At 36.0% G+C, this 19,845-nt stretch overlaps 1 protein-coding gene across 6 annotated transcripts in view; it reads right to left on the minus strand.

Moving 5' to 3' along the window:
• The window catches only part of ARK2N (arkadia (RNF111) N-terminal like PKA signaling regulator 2N), a 78,105-nt gene that overhangs the window by 15,316 nt on the left and 42,944 nt on the right, over positions 1-19,845 (minus strand). For 4 of the 6 annotated variants that reach the window (XM_026496244.4, XM_026496243.4, XM_044382981.3 and 1 more), the window contains exon 3: positions 7,101-7,283. The exons of the other annotated variants lie outside the window; for them this stretch is intronic. In XM_026496244.4, the coding sequence (XP_026352029.2) occupies positions 7,101-7,283 (183 nt within the window). The remainder of the gene's footprint in view (positions 1-7,100; positions 7,284-19,845) is intronic. 6 annotated transcript variants of the gene reach the window in all.

Raw genomic sequence — 19,845 nt, forward strand, 5'->3', positions numbered from 1 at the left:
TTAAGTGAGAGGCAGGAAGAAAACCTTAAAAAATGAAGCCAGGACACCATGGAATGAGCATTTCTAGGAAGAAGTGCTTATCCATGCCCAACACAGAGGTCCAGTGAGAAGAGGGACTAGGTGGAGTCCACTAGAATCAGCAATAAGATAACCATACATATAGCTTGGCAAGAAGAGCCTCAGAGGAGTGATAGGCCTACAGCCAGTGTAGCAAAGCAAGCTGAAGAATAATAGAAAGGAAGGGGGCGCCTGGGTGGCACAGCGGTTAAGCGTCTGCCTTCGGCTCAGGGCGTGATCCCGGCGTTCTGGGATCGAGCCCCACATCAGGCTCCTCTGCTATGAGCCTGCTTCTTCCTCTCCCACTCCCCCTGCTTGTGTTCCCTCTCTCGCTGGCTGTCTCTCTCTCTGTCAAATAAATAAATAAAATCTTTAAAAAATAATAATAGAAAGGAAGGAAGAACAGACACATTTTAAATAGTCTGGCTATGAAGAAAAAGGCAACAGGATAGTACTGAGGAAGGAAAATGGGTTTGAAGGAAAGGGATGTGTATGTATAAAGAACTTTAAAAGATGGGAGAGACCCGGCCATATTTGGAAAAAAGGCAGAGAAGAAACAGGCGTGATGGCAGAAGGCTGAGGCAAGGTTCATCTGTGAAGAATGTGGCAAGTCCACGTGCAGAGCACAGGTGTGGGTGGGTAGCAGGGTGGGAGTTCAGAAAAGTGAATAAGACAGAACTGCCTAAGGAAAGATGGGATCTGCTGGGCAGCACTGAGAGCCAGGGTGAGGCTGCCGATTAGGAAGCTAACTCCACCCTCGATTCTGCCACCATTTGATTTTCTCCAGCTATGCTAAGCAGAGTGATACAGGTTCCAAGAGTGCGTCCAGGGATCGGACTTGGCCAGCTGGGTGCAAGAGGAAACGCTGCTGTACAGGGAGCTGGGCTTAAACATGCTGGAGCGGGGAAGAAGTGACGCTAGCAGGGGGGCTGGCAAAGGGCCGGGTGATGGGTCAGTGAGGTAGAAGAACAGTATAAGGGAAGTAACAGCCTGAGAGTATACAAGAGACCCCGTGGAAAAGGAGAAACCAAGAGGAAGAGGTAGGAGGAAAACCAGTGATTATGAGAAGTAAAACATTGTAATTCCATCCTCTTGGCCACCCACCAACACAAGCCTCTGGGTCCCATCCACTGCTCTCCTGTCTCATCCTCCACTCCACTGTTATTCTCCTTTGCTCCAGCCACCCACTACTTACCTTCCTACAACTTTTCCACTGCCCCCTGGAATGCCAGATCCATGGAAAAGTGCACGGCACTTTTCACCTCCCTGTGGAAATAGGACTCTCCTGAAAATGCCACCTACCCTGTAGTCCTCAGAAGCTGCTCCTACACCTCAGCTGGGGGACCAGAATCACTTACGAATATTGCCCTCCATCCTCATGTACAACACCAGCAGCACCCACCTTCCAGAGCACTTCCAAATACTAACTACGGGGCAGTTTCACCCCTCCATGGAACATTACTGGCACCGGGCTTAGTTTCTCTCTCTTTCCACTTTAAGTCCGGCTACCATGATTACTTATACTATAGGAGTGCTCGTTATTTATGTGGACAACCACCCCCAAATTCTCCATGCCTACTCTCTAAGGAGCCAAGCCTCAAGAGGCACTTAACACTCCCTGGGGTAGACTCATAGCAAGGGGCTCAGCCCTTACCATCCTAAAAATAAACAAGATAACTGAATTAAACCAAACTAAAAAGGCAGAATGTAGTAATCATGGCTGCTACAAACTATTCCTCCTTGATTACTCAAATCTTTTAAACAGTAATTAAGAAAATATGACAAGAATATGACACAATTAGCTCTTAGTATCTCTGTGCCCAGTTCTATCTCCATGGTTCTAATTTTTTTAATTAATTTTTCTATTTGAGGGTAGCCTGCAGTTCTAATTTGTAATTCCAACTTATGAAATATTCTGTCTCAGTCATGAATATTTCTGAATAACCAGTCTTTACTCATTAGGCCCCTCATCCTGACCCTGTCACCCACAGGGCCTCATTTCAGATCTGGAAGTATCACTTTGCCTTTGTTTAAAGAAAGGGGAAGAAGAAAATAATAATGAAGGGGAAGAAATGAAAAATTACTATGCTACTTTTGCTCACAATTTTACTACAGTGTCTTAAGAAAAACACAGTAACTACCGTCAATATTTAAGATTCTTCTAACTTTATTCATCCATTATAGATCCAGAAACTAGTAATTTACATACCACCTTCACATAATTACATCAATTCAAACCATTTTGATAGCATGATCTGGGCCATAAAAATTGTAATCCCAACCTGCTGGCACTTACAGAACTTGTGTGATGTTCTAAAAATGATCACTTAAAATCAGGATCTGCTCTTGCAGCCAGTATCTTTACTCTTTAGTCTAAAAATCAGTATAAAATAAAATAAGGGACACTGAGGTCAAGTGATGGGGAATAAATACAAATTTCCTGGTGAATGTCAACTCAGGAGACTAATGGTTGTGAGAGTTTTGCCACATTTCTTGTCAGAGCCATTAGATAAAATGTGCCACTCAGATAACAAGTCAGCTGAGACCCCACCAAGTTTATGGGATGCCATGCTCTACAAGAGACACCAAGGCTTTCTCCAAGAATATATCCCCCCTTTGGTCTATTTCAGAGCCAGGGCAATTAGTCCTTTTCTCTCAATGTAACCCTCTTCAGTACGTCATATATTCCTTTGGGAGCTCCTACGTACAGCTTCACATTCTCTGGCCTTTGGGCCATCCTCCACTGTCATCCCTCCAACCCACGACCTCACAGGAATCCAGTGACAGAGCAAAGGCTAAAGTATACACAAAACTGAGTCTCACAGATGCTCTGGGATTCTTAAATACTGTCAGTGGCAATAATCTTTCCTGTTCCAGGACAAGAATAAGCCCTGTAGAAAAAGTGTAAATACCACAATTATCATATATTAAACTTAAAATAAATCAGAGCACTTATATTTAACTATTGGGGCAGCTGGCTGTCTCTGTGTAACTCTTTGCCTGTGTAGCTCTTCGGAAAGATAACTTCTTTCACTCTATAATCCTAAATTTTTGTCCTCTCACTAAAGACCTTTTCAACACACAAGTCAGAAAGAAAACAGCATAAAAAAATATTAACTAAATTATCACGGCAAACATTTTCTTTTTGTCTTCAAAAGAAATAATGTAGCTACTTTTAAAATCACAAATCTACTGGGTAAGAACTGGTCCAAAGCCAATTTGCAGCACATTAAAGGAAATTATTACATACTGGATGACAGCAACATATTAGGTATGAAAAAGGTTAATATCTCAAGTCATTATTCATTTAGCTTGAAAACAAGTAAATTATTACCTTGTATTTAGTTTTTTCAGTAAGAATGTGAGAAACAACTTTAAAAAGTAGGGGAAGAGAAGATCAGAAAACTAAAATCTTATAGTTCATAAGAACCAGGTAAAAACAAGCGAAGCCTGACCAAATTTGATCTCCTTCACAAGACTGATACATTGACTTCAAAGTACTATTAATAGAAACATGGCCATTCTGGTCTGATTATAAAAAGCCCTAGGCTAAGAACAGGAAACCCAAGATTTGTTTCTCTGCACTATAACTAGTGTTCTGGACAATCAAGATCATCATCCCTATTTTAAGGATGGAAACATGTTCACAGGCTACCTTCTTGATAAGAAGGCTGATGGAAAAATCATATCATTTCTGTAAAAGTTTTAATTTCCTGGGGGGAGATGACACCCTAAATAAATTTAGTTTACCACAATTATAAGCCTTCCATGCCAAGAGTACTTCAGATTTCTGCTTGTCTTAGCCTCATCTACATTTACGTTTACAGTGAGCAATAAGTAAAAATTAAGCCATTTTCCTATTTACTGATACTGTTTCCTCAACATACCCAACACAAGAGCTACCTGGGAGTGATTACTAAAAAGAGATTTTCCAGACCCCATACCAGATCTACTTACAGAATCCTCATGGAGAAATTTAGGACTCTGAATTTTTATAAGCACCCTAGGTAATAGAGCCCCACATCAGGCTCTCTGCTCAGCTGGGAGTCTGCTTCTCCCTCTCCCACTTTCCTTGCTCATTCTCTCTCTCCCTCTCAAATAAATAAATAAATCTTAAAAAAAAAAAACAAAACCATCATTGTCTAATTGCCTGGAAAAAGAGGTAAGCTACTCTATCTTCAAGGATTACTTACAGCACCCTAAAAGGAGTGGGGCTGCACACCTGGTCTGAGATGCTGCTACTGATTAACCCCTGAATAGTCTGTTCAGTGACTGGGCTTTTATTTTGTTGGGAGAGTAGGATAACTCAAATTAACCATCTGAACACTTATCTTAAGGGGCACTTGGGTGGCTCAGTTGGTTAAATGTCTGCCTTTGGCTCAGGTTCTGATCCCAGGGTCCTGGGATCAAGTCCCCCAACAGACTCCCTGCTCAGTGGGGAGCCTGCTTCTCCCTCTCCCTCTGCCCCTCCCCCCAATGTCTCTTTCCCTCCCTCCCTCCCTCTCTCTTCTTCTCTCCCCCTGAAGTACGTAAATAAAATCTTAAAAAACAAAACACATTTACCTTAAACTCAAACCATAAGAATGACCATTTCATTGATGCTAATAGTTCAAATCTCAAAACTATAAACTGGTAGGCAAGCATAAATTCTGTTAGCGTTTTGCTGTGGCACTGTAAGTATATTCAAAATTTATGAGATGGGTTCCCACTATGACAATTATATCAAGACCAGAGTATATTAAGTTTTATTACTCACATACCTGCATTGTCAGATTTAGAAAAAAAGACTTTGAGCCAATATATGGTTTCATAAGAAAATGTGATAAGGATCTGTTGAACAGTGACGATATACAAAAATCTACACACAATATGTTGCCCAATACACGCATATGTTCTCTACATATTATATCCTAGAGAAATTAATCACATGCATGTACCAAGAGACATGTACAAGAAATGGTAGCATCATTTGGAATAGCATCCTAAATGTCCAATAAAGAGAATGGGTAAGTCAACCGTGATATATTCATACAGTAACTACTAAATAGCAATGAAAAATGAACTAGAGCTATCCTTATCAACAAGAACACAAAATGTTGAAAAATGCAAGTTACAAATGATTACCTTCAATGTAATATCAATTAGTATTAAAACATATTTGCTTACAGATACATAACAAATGCAGTAAAAATGTAAAGAAACACACAGGAATACCAAACATCAAATACCAAATTCAAAACAGCTTTGGAATGGAGAGGGAAAAGGAAGGGGAACAGAGTTGAAGCCATGGGTGTTTCCCTTACATATTTTTATAATGTTTCATTTCTTAAGAATGGTGGTAGGTACCTGAGTGATATATTCTTAAAAATTTGTGTGACTGAAATTAAAAAAAAAAAATCAAAAATAGAATTAAGTACACAAAGGCTAGTTTAAACAATCAAGATAACAATTGATTTAAATAATCTTAAAATGTGATGCTATCCCCAACACTGGTAACTTTAAGGGTAATTTAAGACCCCGTACCCTTGCACTATTAAGTTAAACTGTCTGAAACTGCTGGGTTTGTTATAGGTCAAAAAGTCAAATATTAAAAATTCCATATGGCTCAAACTAATATTAAAATTCTCTACATGAAAAACAAAACAAAAAGTAATCATTCATGTTCTCCCCAAGACTTTACTATACAGTGATCTACGTTTAACAGCAACACTAAGAAACAGGGAAATAAAAGTAGAAGTAGAATGGATCACTGGTCAACAGAAGAAAAATGAAGATAAACTATCCAGTGTATAGAACAAATCATATAACTTAGAAATACATATTGCACAAAATGTGGTCAAACTACTCTCCTTGTTGGGCAAAGCAAGTATTTATACATATAAAAATTGGAAGTCCAGAGGAGAAACACCTTGTTCAAGGTCAAACAGTCAGCAGTCAAAACAGATCTAAAACTAAAGTCAGGTCCTGCTCCAAAATTAGCTATAATAAATTAAGCAGAAACTCAACAAATAAGAGATTTTTATTTTGTTCCAGATTATGGAAGGAAGAATTAAGGGCAATGATCTGTGGAGCGCAGTCTCCTTTTTTTATTTCCTAGCTATTTCAATATAAAAAGTTCTAAACCCATTATTATTTTTGTAAAACCCATAAACATAATATTTTAGGTAGTGATTAAATTATAAGAGTAGCTCATAAAAGCCAATGCAATTTATAATTTAGGAAACTATAATCGTTCTGTAACACTAAAGTAAGAAAATACACACTAAAAGCACTCTCTCGATCCCCTCCCGCTCTCTTCTCAAACTTAAGTACTAATGCTTTAAGAAAAAGGTTTAAGTGAGAAAGAATGCTGAAAAAGTGTTGAGGAACACAGTTAAGGAGACTTGGAGACACTGGGCAATGTTTTCAAAAACAATGCAATGGGGTTTTTTTTTAGTGAATATATATCACTCTTCAGAATCATCACAGAGCCCAGATAATTTATGCAAGATAGGGAGAGAGATTTTCCTGAGATACCAGATGCAGAAACTGAAAGAAAAGGGTTGGCAAAGACAAACTTGAGAGCTACTGTAGAGGAACTGACAGGGACAGGCACACTGAGAAGCGGAAGAAAGTGCAGCCCTGCACAGGAGCAGTCCCCAAGGGCAAGTTTAATCAGCTCCTTCCCCAAACTGCAAGGTAAGGTGGAAGTACAGATTAAGTGAGGGAAGCCCCTGGAGAAGAGGGATGGGGAAGAGTATTAAGGCCATCTGGGTGGTTTTTAATGTATGTGAAGCATTTTTAACCCAAGAAATAGGTCTACTGGAATCTACCTATGCCTACCATTATTTCTCATGTTTGCTTCCTTCAGATTAGGAAAGATGAATGACACGCTACCCACGTCTCCTCTTCAGTGATAAATGGCACCCTGGATAGTCACAATCCTCTAATGCCAGATGTCTCTAGTTGGCCTGCTCTCATCGGCAGGGTCACTACAAGGAAAACAGCTGCATGGACACATGCACAGTACACCATTAGAGAAGGGGGAGGGGAGGGAGACCAACCTGCCTCCGCATTCAGCTCCTCTAGAAGCCCGCTGGTCCTCCAGGTAGCTCCTGTGTCCTGGCCTCCTACAGAATTACTGTGCTCTTGAACTACTGCAGCCGCCAATAAATTGTCCACATTTACCACTTCTGGGTCAGAGCTGGTGTCAGACATATCATAATGAGCTACAACTGGAGGTCCATCTAGGGAGGAAAGAAAATGTATACTTGTATCTAACTTCTGGGGTGAAAAATACTTCTGCAACTAAGAGCCCTCTAAATGCCAGTTGCCTTTATCTTATTCTACCTGCTCAGAAAAGCTGCGCTTTATACATCTAATAGTTTGTACATGATGTGAAGGTGGAAAAGATAACCCAAGCTTATAAAGATGAGGGACACATTTGAAAAGGAGGTTATGAAGAACGGAGGACAACAGTATACTGAACAAAATTACACTGAGTTCCTGTCATATTTCTAAAGAGCAAAAGATTATGAAAAAGGGGACGACTCCACAGAGAGAGTAAAACTGATTTTTTAAAGGAAAAAAACTGATGCAAACTATAAAAACTCAATTTATAGTTTTTAAGAGAACGAATCTAGTTCTTTCTCTTAGTAGCTAATACTTAAAAGTCACTAATAGATTCAGAGAAGAAAATCAAATACATATTTTCCTATTCTAAAGAAATTAGGCGAATACTAACAGCTCTATGTCCAATAAAACCCTTTACAAATATCAGGGATGTTATACATTTTATAACATTCTACAGAAAGACAATACTCACAAAATCCACCTTCAGGATTTTGCTTTGGATGTCTTGTTAGGGATATTTAAATTTTCTTTTCCCTGAGAAAGACAACCAGCTCACACTCCAAGGCGACGATATACAACCTCATGGGTTATTTTAGAGGAAGATATTAAAGTTCTCACTGGAAAATAAGAGATCCCTTCTACCTCCAAATCACCCTAACTAGCTGAAAAAGGCAGCAGAGTTCCAGAGTAATTAAACTGCAGTGACTCATGCTAAAATAACTCAATATTCATGCTTGTAGAACAGATACATGCTTTAAAATGCTAATGCTACCCTTTTCCTAATGCAACAGCGAAAAGCAAAAATACAGTTTTCATTCAATTATGAAACACATCCCTTACTACTATCTCCATTTTAGAATAAAGCAGAAATCAAGGAATGCAGTTTCTCCCCCAACAGCTATTTATGAAGTGCAGGCAAATTATGTATTTCCATAAAGATTTTTTAAGATCAAGACTGTTTAACATTAGACACACCTATTTTATGAAACTCTTGACTATGAATACATATGCCAATGAATCATTAAAATAGAACACAATGAAGGATTAGTTTTAATACAAACATCCATTGTGCAAACTGTCACTGAACGAAAGATGGAACACATTTGGGGTATTTATCCCTTAAAGCAAAGTTCTCAAATCACAGGTTTATGTAGCAACACTTTTAAAATAAAAATGACCAAATAAAAGCAAATGAGTTGTTAAGAGCCACCGTATAAAGAACAGACATGTCACAATATGAAATTCTGACGATTATGACAATTTCAGTTGACTACTTAAAAATAATTTCCAATTCTCCCAAAAAGGGTAAATCAAGTTCATAAAATTCAATAGTGTGGCCTCAGTATCAGTTGTTAGTGGATTTTAGCTCAAATAGCAAAAAATCGGTTCATGTTTGATATTTTTCTTTTCTAAAAAAGAAAAGAAAGCTCTATCATTCATGGAGTTCTCGTCAGAGTTCAAAATGATTATTATGGAATCAAGATACTGTGTGATGTCCAAATACTTGGGTGCAGAAGATATGAGGGTCAAGTACAATATTGACTATTTGACCAAATGTTCTATTTTTAAAAGGGCTTTAGTTAAGTATTTTTTACAAAAAATTAGTGATTTATTTTAGATTTTATACCACTAGTACCATTCACAACCTCTTTCTCGCACATCACCCCCCCCCCCACAACCACCAAATTGAGGCATCAGGTCAACAGTCAAGTCAAAATTGTACCACTCCTACACGTAGAATCATGCAAAGAGTATAGCTGTATATGTACATGCAGAGTTAACATCACCTACCCATGGCAATAACTTGTCTGAAAGTCTTCATCAGTAGGAAATACAAGCATAAACTTGTTATCTGGCTTCATTCTTGTATCTTCCATATTTCCAAACAGCACACCTTATAGCTTAGCTTAAATTTAGTATTCATCATAAACAAAGACAGTAATATTTTCATATTTTAATTACACTTAAAAGTTAAATTATCAGTGTCATTTCTCATTTTCAATGTATCCAAAATGATGACAATACTATACAAACTTTAATAAAGGAATGGTTGCCTTTTTATCTTTCTTCCAACAAGAAACCACAATTAAGAATGTTGTGTTCTAAGGTCATCTTACACTTATCACTAGCAAATCAAGATTAAATAAGGTATGTTTAAAACACTTAGCATCAGGGCTTGGGCTTTAACCATGAAGTATTAGCTAACTGATGGTGATAATCTGTGATATTCTTTTAAAAGTGATTCTTGCTACACAGCAGAATTAAGAGACAGGTAAGATCCTATAGAAATTTGATCTGCCTTTTAAAAGAAAGGGGGAAAAAAGCCACTGATGAGGAGCTAGGAAAATTCAGCACATTAATAACAGAAGCAACAATTTGACTCTATGCTTCCGATCTGACTCTAACAATTCATTACAGGATGGAATAAAGATGGAGATACTGTCCTCCGTCCCACTTGATTATTCTTCTATGCTGCTAAAATAAATGCACTGCTACTGAGATTATTTTCACTTTCAAAAACATCCATAGTCCCTTCAAGCAGTTACACATGGAAACATTTCCAATTTAAAACTTAATTAATATAAGTACATTCCATGTTACAATATTTAAGGATTAGCCAAACTGCACAATCTCCCATCTGCAAACCTTGAAGTCTGTCCCAATCTTAAAACACAAATTTATAATAATGAACTTACTAGCTTTTCTATAATCATTAAAAGCATATCTCAAAAAGGTATATTTAACACAGTTAGCTAATAACTATTTGGTCTGTGGTTAATCAAAGTGCTGTTTTTCCTCCTGATTGAAATATTTTGAAATTTTTGCTGGTCGTTACGATTAAAAGTCAAGCAATCCACTGCCTTTTTTAAGAACATCGGTTCGTCCGTTTTATGCTAGAGATAGGTCTGTACCCTCCCACTGACCTCCTAGCCTATAAACACCGTTCTAACTTGTCAAATAATAAAATACAGATGTGTCTGTGTCATCACACATTCCTGATAGAGTGAAGTTTACACTTTTATGGACCTTAAACCTTCTGTACTGTTGTCATCAAGTGTTTAATTTTATGAGTTAGTTTTCTCAAATATATTCTTTTTAAAAAATGTTCTCTTAAACCTCACTGAAAGAATATGAATCAAAAATAAAAAGAGGCAAAACAAAACCAACATCCTTTAGTATGTTTATCCCTGACAAACCTTTTTCAAATTTGACAACCCAAAGCACAGAACTTTTAAAATTACATAAGGTAATACATAATTTACCATTCTTGTTTTACAGATGAGAGATTCAAGTCCTACTTAGGTGGAACCAGAATCAATTACATTACAGTTGTTCAGTGTTGAGGGAACTGAGAATATACAGGAGACTCGACAGCAGCACAGGAAACGCACAGATCTTTGTCAGCAAACACACGGGTTAGAAGTCCTACCTACTACTACTTAGCTGTAAGACTCAGTTTCTTCACAGGGTTATGGCAAGAGTTAAAGATGACATAACAACACAATACTGGTCCATTGCCCCATCCTTCCATTATAATTAGCACCTGTCCTACTTTATTATGTTTGCTTATCTTTACATGCAAATTCTGCCCTACAGAGCCTGCAAGCGAGCAGCTTTGAGAAAACATCACTGCCTGGATTGGTGCTCATATACTGGTTGTAAGATTAACCCAACTTGTGAAGTACATGCTTTGCTAGGATTACTGAGATCACCACAAATGGGACTTTTGTTTTTGTCTGAACTGTCGTGTCAGTTTGGGTGTATTCATATAAAAAGTGTTTAAAAGTCAAACAGAGATCATTTATGGATTATCTCATATTTTGCACCATCCTTGCCTACAGAACCGTCCCACTAACACAAGTGTTGTCAGTCTCCCAGTATGAGGTCTAATTAGATCTAGCAGACAGGAATTCCTCTTGTATCCCCAGACATCCTAGAAATGCCACTTCTCCTTCTATATTGGTTAAGTCTTAGGCCCAAGGAAAGGTGGGGCAATGGCCCAGCAGATGCTTTGCTTTGTCCCTTCAACTCCCATTTCTATGACTACAGTAATACACAGTAAAGCTCAGGGAAAATTCCTCCTGTTGTCCCTATTACAGCCAATCTCCTGAAACCCCTCATGAGGAGAGGAAAAATCTATCCTGTTATTGCCAAATGATCCCACACAAGCTCTACTGCCATAGTCATTAAAGGGTGTAGGCCCAGCGCCATTACGTACAACATCAAGACAACAGTGGAAATCACACTTGGCCTCAATCCAGATAGTCAGATTCAAAACAGTTACACCTGAAAGAAGGGTTCCTAGAAATTACCTACCCAAGCAAGGGGTCTACCAAGGGAGAATATGTGTGTGTGGTGGCTAGGTGAGGGAATGAGGTGTGGGGGAATAAGGTATGGGTGTGAGGAATCAAGGGAAAGAGCAAACCTCAAGATGGAAATTTGCACGTTAGCAGAACCTACTCAAGAAAAAAGGCTTTTTCATTATATACCAAAATACTGACCAAAATGGAAATTTATATTTGCAAATGAGAAAAAAATACTTGCGAATACTTATGCTATATTTTTATTACTATCAAAGTGTGTACACACACACACACACAGAACAATCTGAAGAAACAAAGCAGTCATTTTCAAAGCAGCTCTTGGAAAAGACGAATAATTACATTCACCAGAAAAAAAACAAAAATCTATATAGAAAAGTGCCATTTCTAGAAAAACAGCTTTTTTTTTATGATTTTTTATTATATTATGTTAGTCACCATACAGTACATCCCTGGTTTCCGATGTAAGGCTCGATGACTCATTAGTTGCATATAACACCCAGTGCACCATGCAATACGTGCCCTCCTTACTACCCATCACCGGTCTATCCCATTCCCCCACCCCCCTCCCCTAGAAAAACAGCTTTAAATACCAAAAACTGTGTGTGTATATTTTCTGCGGAATAACATCAAAAGCTATTTCGGTGAAAAGAAACATGTATGAGAAACAGGGCTAAATGGAAATGAAATGCGCAGAATGCACTGAAAATTTATGTTTAGGCAGTAAGTCACTTCTATGTTTTAATTAAATTTTTACTTGTTTTTTAAGTAATCTCTTCACCCAAAGTTGGGCTCGAACTCACAAGCCCAAGATCAAGAGTCGCATGTTCTACCAATGGAGCCAGCCAGGCACCTGGCATTAAGTCACTTTCTAAATATAACTGAATCAATGCCTATTTTGTACTTTTTCCATTTTATTCATCTCAATTATTAAAATTTGTGAGATTATCAAGTGTGCAAGGCGGGAATAAAGTTTTAAGCATTACATCTGTCCTCACATCATACTGGTAAATGACAGGTCATTTTGTCCACCCAGAAAAGTTACCTGTAATACTGATTAAGAGTTAATTTTGAAAGGATCAAAGAGGTAAAAGCAAATATTCAAGATTATCAGAGTAGTTAGAAAGTTGATCGCAAGAAAGAAAATTTAATTTTAACATTTCACCACTAACTACAAAGCTGGGGAAAATTGGGAGGTTATTCATGAGATAACTCAGGTAAATATGTATCTGGATATTCAAAAAAAAAACCCTCAAAATATAGAAAACAGGGCACCTGAAGAGGTCACTATCTTTCAATTTTTCTTCCTACTTCAGAAACAAACTCACAACCTACTGCTTTAGTATTCAGATCTACAGAGAACAAAGCTAAAATATCTGCACTATGTACATGAAGGACATACAAATTAGGTATGACTTTAGCCACATCTCCATGTCTATGCTCCCTGCTAACGATACCTCCATTCCTTTCTGATTACTCCTCAAAGTAGTCTCAATTCTGCTATTTTCCAAATATTCCTCAATTTTTAAGAGGATAACTTAATAGGACATGTAAAGGAAAAGAATCTCAACTTTTGTATTAACATTGGTATTTGTTATTTTGTCAATACACCAATTACAAAAAACCTGAAAATTATCTCAAAATCATGTAAAATCTATTATTAATTATTCTAACTACAAACTAATACCATCATTTCATTATGGAAAAGCAAGCTTCTTGACTCCCAAACACCTAATGTGAATTAACTGGTAGAGAATCACTAATACAACCAATGCTGTCCTCAACAGAGTAACAAACATTTCTTTTTTAAAACTTTTATTTATCTAGATTAGTTATTATACTTCAAATGCAGTTAGGTAAAAGATATAAAGAAAATGTAATAAAATAAAAATCAGTTATTTGATAACATTCTCCCCAAATCTTAAAGTTGTAAGATTTCATTACCAAAGAATATACTTCCTCATAGATTACTAACCCTTCACTTTTTAGGATGTCTTCTATTTTACGTTGTGGTAAATTTAATATAAGCTAAGAAGATATACTCAATGCTAGTAAACTAACAGTCTGTTTTCAATCCCCACTAACTTTCCTAAAATTCAGAGAAATTAAAAACAAAAATAAAGAAAAAATGAGAAGTACAGAACCTCCAAAGTTATTCATGTTGTGTACAATCTGTTCTTGACAAATTAAGAAGTTTCTTATCTGTACAATGGTTATGGACACATGCCATTTTTAGAAAGGATCTTGAGAAGAATTTTTCTTCAAGAACAATTTTTACTGAACAGTAAAAAAATTTCAAGTTTAATAAATTTGCAGAAATGGTTTTGCTGCTGTATCTTCTAATGCATGACATTCCACAAAATCTTTTTCATTGTCGCCACCACTGACTGTATCATTTAATTCAAACAGGAGAGAGAGAAATCAACACAAGCTAAACAAAACGTAACAGGTACAATTACTTTAAAAGGTCACCATCTTTAAGACAGCTTGCCTATAATCTGTTATTCTAAACAAATGACAGCAAGAAACCTGTTTGCCATCTTTCCTATGACTTCCATGTAGCTTGTACCATTAGGCAAATTCAGCTATATGTTAAAAATGAAAATTATCAGTAATATCAACTTGGGTGCTTTATTTGCAACAAAAAGATTCTCTATAGCATCCCTTTTATTAACAAGCAAATTTAATACACTTAAAATTATTTCATATCTAATATTCTGACTTACATACAAATTTTCAGTAATAAATCTTAGGTAAATTGAGATATAGTTAGACCCAGAGACCTGGATCTCTGCTGTTAAGTCTGTTAACAGGAGAGAACGACAAAAGCAATGAAGCAAAGTTATTTTTTTACTCAGTCTGTGAAATAAACAAGAGGTCAAAAACCTTTACTTGACAATTAAAAGAAATTCCATAAAATAACCTTTTTCTCCAGTTTAATCACCCTAACTAGGCGTGTACGTGGGCAACTCTCTTTCTTACATACAAATAGGAAGCAATGAATGGATATTAATGATGTGAATCCATTTAAATCCCTTTAAGACTATTAGTCATCTGTCTCCAACAACTTGTCAAACAGAACGTTAATAAAAATACAGAAATTATTTCAGAATTCTGAATGGGTGTATGTGTCCACACGCACACACAGGCACACACATCCTTGAGATGAGGCTCATTCCTCTCACTTGGTAACAAGAAAACAGGCTTTTTCTTTTGGAGCCCCAAAATGACAGAATCCTTTATTCTACTTCTAAGTTAAAAAAACACTTCATGCAAAATATTAAATCTTAACATTTTAATTTCACTGTGTTGTGTTCTAAATTTAAATTTTATTTGGGCTTATATTACACTCGTTTTTAATATAATGTGAACAAAATACACATCAATACAATTAAGAGTTATTATCACCTAACAAGTGGCTCAAATAACCAGATCGTTCTAACCTGCTGGTTAAATGCTGTTAAAATGATTTAAAAATCTAATGTCTTAGAACACTGAATTAGTACAAACTAGGCAGAAAGTAGTCTGTAGATAAAGCATCAGAAACACACTTACCTTTAGTGAGGGGATAATGCCTCTTTTTAAGGATCACCTAACTTCATATGTACATATTAGAGAAATAACATGTTCAAATATGGGACTTTATTTTTAAAAAGCTTTTCAACCATGTCTAGATTAATGTTTTAGGTTGAAAGAAGTTTCTTCCCAGCATTAGTTAGACCTTTATATACTACAAAAAGGTCCAAACAGAATATATTCCTTACCCTTCGTAAAATTCTAGAAAAATTAAGGGAATTCAAGAGAAATTAGGTAAGACCACTAGGTACTTCTAAAATAACACCTATGTTAAAATGCCACGCATGACCCAAAAGTCATTCCCACTTCTTAGTTGTAGTCCTTTTAAGTACAACAGTCCCCCTTTAGCCGTGGTTTCACTTCCAAGGTCTCAGTTACATCAGTCAACAGAGGTCCGGAAGCAGATGATCCTCCTCCTGACAAATGGTCAGAAGGTCAACAGTAGCCTAACAACACGTCATAGCGCCTGTGTCGTTCACCTCACTTCCTCTCATCACATACCCATTTTATCACCTCACATCATCACGAGGGCAAGTACAGTACAATAAGAGATTTTGAGACTACATTCATATAATTTTTATTACAATATATTATTATAACTATTCAATTTTATTATTGTTGTTAATCTCTTACTGTGCCTAGTTTATAAATTAAACTTTATCACAGGTATGTTTGTATAGGAAAAAACAGTATATGTAGAGTTCAGTACTATCCGTGGTTTCAGGCATCCACGTGGGTCTTGGAACATAATTCCCATAGATGAGGGGGTATAGTCTTAGGGATACAGACTCTGCCTCACTAAAGGAGAACTGAATAATCCACAACAGCGGTCATATAAAAATAAGTATTAAAACTACTCCAATACTTGATATTTCTTTAAATAAACATAATAAAAAACAAACTTTTTTGAAAGAGGAATTTTTTAACTGTGCAATCTGGACAAGGTGTAATCATTTTAAAGCACAACTCATATAAAAACTTACTGTTTTTCAAAACAATATTCCCTAAGACAGCAACACATTTTCAAGGCACTGTGAGAAACTGAAAATCAGGATGAAATTTGCATGTATGTTTCTGCTACAAAATTATTCTTAAGGTTAAACACTCCAAACCACAAAGTGTCAAATTTTACTTTAGAATAAATTTTAGTATTTTGGAATATATTCTATGAATGAAATCAATATATTTTGGTGGTCCTTTTCCTTCTACCAAAACCTCTTTTCACCTCTTTACCCAAAATTATGTAGAAAGGCTTCCCAAAATTATTGTTTAAAACCTTCCCAAATATCCTAAATGTCATTCCTACCTACAATATCAATTTTTAAAACCTATGTTTAATAATTCTATTCCATTGAAATTTTTTCATTTTTCACTTAAAGGCAAAAATGTATCTGTAGACTTTTTGCTCAATTATCTAATAACAAAAACTAGAATATATCCAGTCAATACTAGGAAGAATTTGTGTTATTCTTAAAAGATGAATTCATATGTTCTATTTTAAAAATAAAAAACAGCAGTACATGCTTAATATATCAAATAACAAATCATGGAACAAAAAAGAAACCTACTAAGTGCTTAAAGCAGTTTATACATGCATAGAAAAGTAGTCATGTTAACATGCTGAAATTAACTTTTTGAATTTATTTTTTTAAGTAGGCTCCATGCCCACTGTGGGGTTTGAACTCATGACTCTGAGATCAAGAGTTGCATGCTCTACCAATAGAGCCAGCTAGGGACCCCCCTAAATTAACACTGTTTTTATGCCTAAACGTCCATGTCTAGTAAAATCTGTGATCCCAGTAAGAAACTGAAGACAGAACAAACTTCCCTGAAAATATCTCAAATTCAAGTAGAGATTACAGATTAGTTAAAATCTAGTCAGTCATCCCAAACCAGTATGTTCTTCCTATTGATATAAAACTTAATCTAAAAAAAGAAAAATACTCGCTGAAGTTGTTTACAAATGTTGCAGTATCATTTCAGAGAAAAATACATCAGTTATAATAAACTCCTATATAGTTTATGGTGAAAATTCATACTAACATTATGTAAGAGCTTAGCTGATGTTAAGAAATTTATTGCAAGTTGCACTGGTGTACAAACCTTACCCCTATTTGTCAAATATCAAGTTCAGGAAATCTGACAGTCATTACACAATAAAGAAGAGACTTCTAGCCTTTTTCATCAATTCCTACCATACATTTTTCAAAGAGAACGGAGCACATTAACAAGCTTCCCCCAAAGTTAACTCCCAATTCTCATCCATCAGTTTCTAAAAGGAAAAAAAAAAATCACGTTTATTTTTCACATAATAAAAACTAGAAAAGAAAAAAAATTGACTTGTTCTATTACAGTTAATTTAGAAGTTGCAAATATTTGGATAAAGAACAAAATAGAAAATGTACTGACAATTTTCTAAGTTACTGATAATTATTAAAATAAAGGTCATCACTGTTATATAAACCATCTATCCTTCCTCTTACAAAACAGAAAATTAGAGTCTTCCCAAAGTTGCAACTTCATTAAATATTAAAATAATTAACCTTTTTCATATTGAGAAATTATAAATTATAAATGTGAAGGGAAAGACTAATAAATTTTTATTGTAAATAAATCCAGTATAAAGCAAAATCTTAAACAACAGTGTTTTAGCGAAGTTACATATTCCTACTAAAAAATTTCATCCTAATTTAGCGGTTTCTTACAATAGTCTTACCAACCCAGAAAAGATAAAATACCAATATTTCCCAATCCCAGGCCACACATAAAAACAGCTATCATGTTGCAAGACTTTCAATCCTGTGATAGTTTCTCCCCTTTGACATACTCTATGGGTCCTTTTACATGCCAAAGGGCCGTTTATTTTCTGTCCGGGGATTAAAAACAAAATTAAATTGGTAGTACATTAGCTAATACACTTAGTCACTAGTAACTTAAAAACCCATTCAATACGCACCCTTAATAGAGTGGCCATTTAATCTGTTTCCTCTAGAAGTACCTTGTACATCAGGGTACCAGACAATTTCACTGAATGATGTCTGCCAGGTTACTGCCTCAGACACTGAGCTTTAAGTTAATGCTCAAGACAAAAATTCACCTATGTAGCAATGAAAAATTTTCATGCATATAATCAAACTCTGCTCTATTCTGCTTTCTCTACAATATCTTACATAGGAGGTATAGTATACATTCCTCAAAAGTTAATTCATTCTTACTGCATACAAATGTTATTGAAAGTTATAATTCATTAAAGACTGGCAACAAATGCATTCATTAAATAACATATGGAAGAATGATAGAAAAATGTTCATGCAGTACATTCACCATTTATGATCTTCAGAGTGGGATTAATTACATGATTCCCTCCTTTGGAACGGAAGGAAGTCAAGTGTTTGTAGAGAATAAATGCTAAAAGATTCTCAAGGAATTAATCACTTACCTATTTGGATTCACTAACATTCCCTATCTTATATCCTATTTATATTTTTGGCATGAAAAAAGCATAAAGATGAGGATCACTCCTATTATCATCTAAATATGGTTCTATGTTCCAACCATATATAACGAAACACAAGCTAAAATTTATCCAACTCTGTTTTGAATATCTAATTTTCTAAAAAGAAACTGTTTACTATTATAATTTTTAAAACACCATCAAAAGAAACTTACAATAGGCAAAACTATATTCCTTCTTATACAATCCAAAAACCAGATCATTAACACAATTGACTTTGTGACAGATTCAAAGGTTGTTCTGTAATATTCCCATTTTTGGCAAAGTTAACTGAAAAACTGTTATAAGTCTTTGGGAATTCTACTGTACTGTCAACATTTCGACACGTCACACAAGAACCAAAGGGCTGCGTGGCAGTTCTTGGAAATCAGGCATCTGCATGTAAGCACCTGACTGGGTGAGAGGGGAAATTCTTTGGCCAACTAGTTGCATTTTAAGTTCCCTGGGTTCCATAGCTGCTTGTTCTCTTCGCCAGTGTCAAGGTGAGTTAGCTTTTCCATCCACATGTGAAACTTCTCCTCTGTCTGCCTTTGCATCTTGGAAAAACAGCTCATGGTCTCTTCCAGGACACTGCCTATGCAGTTCCTATCATACACAGCACCCCTGTCAAGTAATCCTGGAATTTCCCTGGGCACTCCTTCAGATCCCCCAGCACGACTGAAGTCAGCTTTAAAGACATTGAGGCCATTTGATAAAACATCATTAATTCAGAAAACTTATTTTTTATTAAGACATGCTTATTTAGGAAAATGGCTTAAGCATTACTAAGAAGAGCCATATAAAGCACTGATAGGCAAGCACTTAAATTAACAAAAGCAAAGTAATTCCAAGAAAAATAACACACTACCATTTTTCACAGCTTCAATATTATTTGCCTGGCAACTTGCATTGTTACTATACAACTAATTATTAATCTATAAGAGCGGTTTTCAACCTTTGCTGAACATAAAAACCTACAGTGGTTGAGCAAACATCAAAACCTAGGGCTCCTAGGCACTGAAGGTTTGATTTATTTTAAGCTCCCCACGTGATTTACTTGGTTGA

This window comes from Ursus arctos, unplaced genomic scaffold (assembly GCF_023065955.2).
Source record: "Ursus arctos isolate Adak ecotype North America unplaced genomic scaffold, UrsArc2.0 scaffold_17, whole genome shotgun sequence".
Lineage (NCBI taxonomy): Eukaryota > Metazoa > Chordata > Mammalia > Carnivora > Ursidae > Ursus > Ursus arctos.